This window comes from Seriola aureovittata, chromosome 11, assembly GCF_021018895.1.
Source record: "Seriola aureovittata isolate HTS-2021-v1 ecotype China chromosome 11, ASM2101889v1, whole genome shotgun sequence".
In the NCBI taxonomy this organism is placed as follows: domain Eukaryota; kingdom Metazoa; phylum Chordata; class Actinopteri; order Carangiformes; family Carangidae; genus Seriola; species Seriola aureovittata.
Genome location: NC_079374.1, coordinates 1430212 through 1438598, shown reverse-complemented (window position 1 = coordinate 1438598; position 8387 = coordinate 1430212). Strand labels below are relative to the sequence as shown.

Below are 8387 nucleotides of genomic sequence, written 5' to 3'. Positions count from 1 at the left end.
CATTTTATTTAAATGCATCTGTCCTGCCTGTTTGTATCTGAACTTAACTGCCAGTTAATGAGGAGTTTTCTTTGACGTTCTCAGCTGCACAAGTCGGACACACCTTTCCTGGAGCGAAACCCTCTTCTCTACAGGAATGTAAGATTTGTGTTTTCAGAGGTTTGTCTGGAATAAACAGAGGAAGCAGCATCAGAAACACTGAGAGAAAAAACATCAAAGCAACGAGCACCGATTTACATCCCATGATCTCCTGATGGTGAAGCACTAAAACCTACAGGCAGCACGTTGTCCTGTTCAATTAAACCTGTTCTGAACCTAATGTGGATCAGAGGATGATTCCTGACGGGACTTGAAGAGCTTTGCAGCCTGAGCTGTTGTGTTGTTCTGGCCGGTCAGAGGGAGGAGGGGACGCTGCTGGGTGATTGTGGTCGAGTCAGCGGATCATTACAACACATGGAAAAAGTGACCACGGAGGAAATGAGAGGGAGGCCGAGCGAGCGGTCTGCGATTCTACGAAGTCCCACAGGTTTCTAAGAATCAAGAGCTTCTGGTCTCCTGCACAAGAAAACACACAACAATAAAACACTGTGTACAGTTACTGTCCTTCTTTACTACTGCATACTTCTAATACTGTGAAGAATACTGTGAGATTTAGGCATTTATTACTTTAAGACTCCATAAGCTGCATATAAACATTTAATGAAAAGTTTATAACACAATAGTTTTAAACAGATAAATATGAATGAATGTGTTAAACAAGTTTACCTCTGAGTGATCCAATAAAAATATTGCAGATTTCAGGTAAAAACACTCAGAGAAACCAAATCCTGCAAGGTTTGGATGGTGGGTCCAGGTGGGCGGGGCTTGGTGACTGCTTTGTTGTGACATCACAAAGTTCCAGAAGTCCTGACGGCTGGTTTTAAGGCTCAGTTTCTGAATACAGGCTGTGTGCATTTCTCTGTGGACTGAGGCTTTGATACTTTCACAGTATTAATATAGAAGCTAGAGCTGATCTATAATCACACTACACATGGACACACACCTTTACACTGGAGGAGCTTTAAAGTGACATTAACATCAGCTCAGGAAGTTTTTTTTCAGATAATCCACTGGGTTTTTAGGTGGTGTATTTATCTTAACAAAGACTATGTTAAATAATCAAATGTGGAGATACATGGCTTTTGATTAGAGACCAATGGTTAGAGCTGCTGTTGCTAAAGATTATATGATTAATCATGTAATAATCAGTCAGTTGTAGAAACCTGGTTCAGCAGACAGCAAGACAGAAGCTGGGAGGAATCAACTGAGCAATGTTTACATCATTTATTAAAAGTTTGTACATTTCACACAAATTAATCACAATGTACAATTAAATAAGACTAAATACATTAAAATGAATATTATTTTAAATTGTGTTAGTGCCTTCATACCCAGACATGAAGTTTGGGTATATAAGTTAAACATGTGGAGTCCTGTTTCCACTGCAAAGAGAGAGGAGGTCAGAGGAGAGATGAATAACCAGGGTCATCCCTCTATCAACGACAGATCAATAGAGACTGATTATAATTATTGATCCTGTCAGTGCAGCACAGTCAGACCGGAACACCAAGAGTGAAAACCAGAGGCTGAACTGATGCACGTGACTGAGATTTTCTCAGAGCAGATACACAGAGTACAAATGATGGTGATGTTTTATTTTACAAATAATTCAAATCTTCATTATGTGCGAGTTAAAAACAAACAAACTACAATCACCTCCTCGTGGTTGTTACAGGAAGAATGGTCACAGTGTCTCCTCCCTGAGAACATTATGATGTCACAGTGAAGTTGACCTTTGACCTTTTGGATATGAAATGTCGTCACTTCATTTCATCCTTATAAACATTTGAGTTAGATAATTAGTGAGGTCACAGTGACCTTGAACTTTGACCTTTGATTACCAAATTTGAATCAGTTCATCTTTGAGTCCAAATGAACGTTTGTGCCAAATTTGAAGAAGTTCCCTGGAGGTGTAACTGAGACACCGTGTCCACGAGAATGAGACGGACGACCTGAAAACAAGCTGCGACTGTCGAATTCTGTTCTTTAGTGTTTCAAACTAAGAAGGATCAAAGAATCAAACACTCAGTGTCATAAACTTTTATCCAATCAGCAGTTAAACTTACAAACTCTTTTCTTCCTTCTCAACAGCAGACCTGTAAAATAAAGCCACTCACTTTATTTGCAGGAAACTCGGTCTGTTTATGAACTGTTTTCCATCTACTTAGGCAAACATTTCTTATTTATCTTTTTCAAAACTCGAACATGACGAGCCGTTACTATAGCAACTGACACTTTCTCCATTTCCCTTATAATTATATTGGAAATATCCTAATAATTAACAGATAAATATCAGATCATTTTTTAGGAAGTTATAAAGAAAATTTCCAAGAAAATACAGGATGTGTAACAAAGTGTTACTGAGATGATGTGCACACGCACACAGGTCTGTGTGCACACACACAACTGAACACACACTGACACACGAGGTCATAGATCCTGCTGCTCAAGTGCCTCACAGCGGCAGAGGTGTGTGTGTTCGAGAGAGAGAGAGAGAGGAGTGAGAGGTCTGGCAATGTAAGGCGATCTAAGATCTGAGAACACACACACACACACACACACACACACACACACACACACACACACACACACACACACACACACACACGACAGGGGGGTTGTGCAATGGCGGCTGCCTTTAAAGAGCGTGTGCAGTCAGGTGGGAAATTCCCTGGTCACAGTCCCAACATTCCACAGGAGCCAAGTTGTTGCCGCTCGCCGTGTCCGAGTGTCGGTCAGGTGGCGCGTCAGTGTTTCCCTTCCTGTGCGACGGGCGATAAATGAGCAGGAAGTCCAAAATAAGTGAAGCAGCCTCGGGTTCACGACCCCCTCCCCCTCCCTCCTCTGTGAGAGAAGTCGCTCACAAACCCAAAACAGGACAGAGGCGTGTGCGTGTGTGCGTCAGCGCCGTCGGCCGTAGACACAATTAAAAACAACAACAGGTCGGGCTGCGTTTGATCTCCACACGGGGTCGGAGACCGGCTCCAGGCCGCTGTCATGTCACTGCACTTACCTCCACACTGTGTGTCATTTCACACAGAACAGTCCCTTTGTGTTGTACAGTATCTACACTACAAAGCAGCCAGACATTCTCCGTCTGTCACGCCAACACACACACACACACACACACAACACACACACACACACACACACACTGAGGGATTCTGTAAAACAACAAACAAAACAAAACACAACCTGCCCCCCCTCCAGGACCTGCATGTGGGCGAGTCTTCAGACCTGATTCAGACCTGATACAGACGGCGGGTTAAGGACACGTTGTGATAAGACACTGCGCCACACGGCTGACAGGTTTCAGAACATGCAGAACGAATCATGAGGTTTTCAATGTGAGATAAGGTGAGAGAGAGAGAGAGAGAGAGAGAGAGTGTGTGTGTGTGTGTGTGTGTGTGCACGTCAGGCTCAGGCACTGGACAGCATTGTAGATGTGAAGATCTGCTGCAGTATTTGGGGGATCTGCTTAGTGTCCATGGCAACGAAGGATCTCCCGGCTGGAAGGGTCTTTTGGAGTCTGAAACAAAGACAGAAAAAAGCAGTTTGGGGTCAAACAGAGAGACAGAACATTAGCAACAGAATCGTTTCCTAAAATAAAAAGACAGACGAGCACTTGTTTACTGTGTGAACTGGTACAAGACGTTTCCCTGACGGAGGACAGTGAAACATGTCGTTGACATGGAGGAGCTCAGGAACAACAGACATCTCCACTGTGTTCAGCTCTTGCTCTCTCAGTCAGTGGTGTGGCCTTTAAAGCTCCATATTTTACACTCTTTTATTTGAAGTGTTGATCTATAAGAAGAAATATTTTTGGTTTTAAAGCTCCATCCAGTCTAAAGGTCTCTGTCCGTGTGTAGTTTGATCAGGCTCAGAGCCTCCTCTCTTCTGATTGGCTCACAGACCTGTTGTTACTAGAGCTCCAGAGAGAAGCCTGAGAGAGGAGATGTAAAACTACACTGATGGTTTTTATATCTTCTGATGGATCAACACTTCAAATAAAACACAGAAGAAGAAGAAAACACAGAGACACATACATACACATGGACAGAGACCTTTAGACTGGATGCAGCTTTAACTGAGCTCCTAAAGTGTCCTAACGTCAAACTGCTTCCATGACGTGAATATATTATTCTAATTCCTCTTTTCTCCACATTCAGACTTGAACCTTCTGTTCATTCAGAGTTCATTTCTACCTGAACTCCACCTCTGGAGTTAAAGAGTAATTCCTTTCAGCTCCTTTCATGGGTCACGGGTCTCTTTCTCTGCGCTCGCTCTCTCAGCTTGTCTGCAGTTCCTTCTCTTCACAGAGTCATGAACTGGGAGTAAAACAGCTCATTGTCATTCTGCAGGTCTTTAATCTTACGGCTGCATTCTGACCACGAGGCCGCGGCTCTTGAAAGGCTCATGCGAGGCCGGTGAGCCTCGGCTCAGAGGATGTAAAGTGCAGCGAGCCTGGAGCTACAGTAAGAGCAGAGAGGCAATAAGAGGAAGGAGAGGATTTCACTCCTCTTTTGTGCGTGCTGCAGAGCTCAGGAGTTAATCTGGGATGTGACAATAAAGGTCAGCAGGACCAGCAGCAGGCGGGAACACGAGTAGGTCTCAGCCAGAATAAATTGGACGCTCATTGTTCTGCTTAACTTTGAAGTCCAGTTCTTCTTTATTGGTTTGGGAAGTTCGGCTCTTTGCACAGACTCTGAGTTTTCTACTTCTTTTTTCTCTTCCCTTCATCCTCATCCTTCTTTGGCTCTTTGCTTTTCATATTTCCTCCACTGCAACCTGTACTTAAAGAGGCAGCCCCCCTCCCAACTCCGCCTCCTTACCTTTCGGCCTGATCTCCCAGGGATCCGATGAAGATGGCGAAGGCGTTGACCTGCGGGTCAGAGGTCAGGACGTGGGCGAAGCGCTCGGGCCGGATGCCGTAGCGCTCCAGGTTGGCGTCGCTCAGCACCACCACAAAGTGCTCGTCGGCCTCTTCTCGTGCCAGCTCCTTGATGCTGGCGTCCGTGCCCTCCAGCGTGAAGTCGCCGCTCATGCAGAACTGAGCGTGGGCGTGCATGGTCTGCAGGGCGAGGGAGGGAAAGAGGAGGAGGCGGTGAAGGAGACATGGGAAGTGGGAAACAGGTTTTATATTGTTGGATTGTTTGGTTATGAGTTTTATTGTGGAGAATGATCTGTTACGTCACCACAAAGTAAAATACAAAGATGAAGACGAGACGGAGACAAACAACTTCATTAAAACTAAAGTAAAACAAAAGGAGAGACAGGAAACTGGATTGAGCTTCAGTCCGTTCGCTGATTCAACGTGTCACTGTGTCCGACTCACCACGGACATATCGTCTCGTTCGTTCTTTTCTTCCTCATCAAACCACATTACCCAGAATGCAACTCGACCTCATGTGAAACCTTTGGCATTATATGTGAAGCTCATTCTAAACATGAAAGTTAGATCTAAATCTGACTTTTCACTTCACATGTGACATTTTCTTTTTCACATGTAAAGTTAAAAACATCTTTTGCACATGTGCAAATTTGAATTAATGTGGGAAATGGAGGTTGACATGTGAAATCATAACATCACATGAGTGATGCTGAATATTTGATTACAGTGAGTGGTTACCTTGAGGACTTTGAGTCTCTGCTTGTTGTTCTTGGGGACTTTGTCGGCTCTGACCAGCTCGATGTCGTAGCCGTCGCCTGAGTGGCCGACGATGTCGTACTGCAGAGGAGATCAAATTTAAATTAAACATGACACAAAGGTAAAATGAACCACGTCTGGAAACACTGACGATGTTTTAACGGTTACACAACTCAGACTTCTGTGTAACGCTGTTTGTGACACGCTCACTCAGCACGTGACACCGTGAGCGAAGTGTAAAGACGCAGAAACGTCAGGTCGTCGCGTCACGTCCATCACAGCTGGCTTACATAAGGCCGGGTCAGCCTGGCTCCACGCAGCTATTCCAGGCCCCAGGTGTTACGTATACGGTCTATTTGTGATGAGGCCGGCCGCGACTGTGACGTCTCTCCGTCCATGTCGCTGTCGCTGGCTGTAAAACATGTGTCTTGTTGTTCATGTAAGACTGCAGGTAACAGGTGTGTGTGTCATACGTCTTATCAGATGCACTTTTATGTAAGCGGGTTGTTACGCAAAGAAAGTCTTTACACTGACATGTGATGAGGAACACTGGAGTGAGTGTGTGTGTGTGTGTGTGACACTGATATGTGATCAGTATTAGGTTGGCTTGAGTGTCACTTAGGGGCCAAGAAGTCTGTCTCCCGTCAACTCCCATGAGTTGTAATAACGAAGAGGTTAAAGTTCAGATTACAGGACATACATTCAAGATTATGGAGCTGGGTAAATGTGCAGGAAAAATTCTTCAGCAACAAGCAGAGGTGCAGCTTGTGAACAGGCAACTGCTGGGGGCCCCAGGCTGTCCGGGGCCCCAGGCTGTTATGGGGCCCCAGGCTGTTAGGGGGCCCCAGGCTGTCAGGGGGCCCCAGGCTGTTATGGGGCCCCAGGCTGTTATGGGGCCCCAGGCTGTCAGGGGGCCCCAGGCTGTTATGGGGCCCCAGGCTGTCAGGGGGCCCCAGGCTGTCAGGGGGCCCCAGGCTGTCAGGGGGCCCCAGGCTGTCATGGGGCCCCAGGCTGTTATGGGGCCCCAGGCTGTCAGGGGGCCCCAGGCTGTCAGGGGGCCCCAGGCTGTCATGGGGCCCCAGGCTGTTATGGGGCCCCAGGCTGTCAGGGGGCCCCAGGCTGTCAGGGGGCCCCAGGCTGTCAGGGGGCCCCAGGCTGTCAGGGGGCCCCCCGGAGGCTGACATACTTTACTAAGTTCTTTTAACATGAACATTTAGAGTTAAAAATGAAGTTTAGATTTCCTCCCGTTTTTCGTAGGTGTCAGTTTATTTATTACATAATATTGATGAACGCTGATTGGAGTGGCCCCAACAGACTCGAGAATCGCCCCTGGCAACATGTTGTTTGGTCTCACCTTGAACTTGTGCTCGTAGCTCTCCAGAGCCTCCATGACCATGCACACCGCCTCCATGGAGCGCTCCAGCCTGCCGTCCACGCCGTTGAAGCGGTACATGCTGCCCGACACGTCAGCCAGAACGCGTAGACGCTTGGGCTTCTGCTGAGGACTGCCCAGCTGTAAACACACAGGTGACATTCACACAAAACACAGGGTTTCAGTCAGAATCTAATGATTCAGTTAAAGGCCCTGGAAACGAGATTTTACACAATGATACAGCAGCAAACAACGATTTTCTTTGTAAAGATACAGTGGAACAACGAGGTCCTGCTGGTGGCCAGAACATCCATGAAGATTTTTTACTTTTTACCTGCTCCATCAGTGTCATTCATGCAGCTGGTCCCAGTGGATCAGTCTAAGGCTGAATTTCTTTCCCAGTCTGACCATGGAGCTGATACTGGTCTGGTTTACTGAGAGGAGAACCCTACGAGCTGCTGAAAGCTCCAGCTGGATTCAGAACTGTTTTTTCTTATCTGTTTTCATTAGTGACGGCTACAGTAGACATGCTAACATTAGCTAACCTGCTTTTACCCTATTTTTAATTTATTCGGCAAACATTGCTATCGCTTGCTGGCTAACTGCTAGCTTGCTGTGGAGCATATCACGGCAATGCTTACGTGGGCTCTCGTGTTCACAGAGTAACTTTATTCAGTTGAGCTTCTTGTTGTTTGTTTAGTTTGTAAAACTTAACTGACTGAGAACGTGGAGGGAGGCGACGTGTGGTTTTGGTCTGAGAAGCAGCTGCTCCAGTGCAACATCTAGTGGCCCTGATGGTCGTTTACAGAACCTTTAAAGAACAGACCTCCCCTGGAGAGTGTTTTCTGGAATCTGGTGTAGCTCACTTAGAATAACAGTCAAAACAAGGGCAGGATTTCAAAACTGGGTGCAATTATTTCAGCACAGACCTTCAGGCCAGACCAGAAATATGCAACAGTAGGAGCTAACGAACGCAGAAAAACATAGTATGCATATTATGGTTAGTGTGTGTTTGTATGATTAGTGTGGGAACTATCACATAGCTCTGTGTGTGTGTGTGTGTGTGTGTGTGTGTGCGGCCTTACTCAAGCATATATGACAGCAGGAGAAAGGACTAGAATGAGTGTGTGTGTGTGTGTGTGTGTATAAAAACACAGGGTGTAATAATAATCTCACACACACCACTGGAATGTACCGTCTAACAGATAAAGGTCAAAATTATGTGTGTGTGAGTCTGGGAGTGTGTGTTTGGAGGTGTGGCAGTGTTTC

The 8387-nt window shown here is 46.0% G+C and overlaps 1 protein-coding gene across 1 annotated transcript in view; it reads right to left on the bottom strand.

Annotated features, from left to right (window-relative positions):
* Positions 1–1308: 1308 nt before the first annotated feature.
* The window catches only part of vwa8 (von Willebrand factor A domain containing 8), a 64674-nt gene continuing 57595 nt past the window's right edge, over positions 1309–8387 (bottom strand). The window contains exons 42-45 of the mRNA XM_056389318.1: positions 7101–7259; positions 5729–5827; positions 4932–5170; positions 1309–3628 (exon numbers count right to left, since the gene is read on the bottom strand). Coding sequence (XP_056245293.1) covers positions 3520–3628; positions 4932–5170; positions 5729–5827; positions 7101–7259 — 606 coding nt within the window. The 3' untranslated portion in view covers positions 1309–3519. The remainder of the gene's footprint in view (positions 3629–4931; positions 5171–5728; positions 5828–7100; positions 7260–8387) is intronic.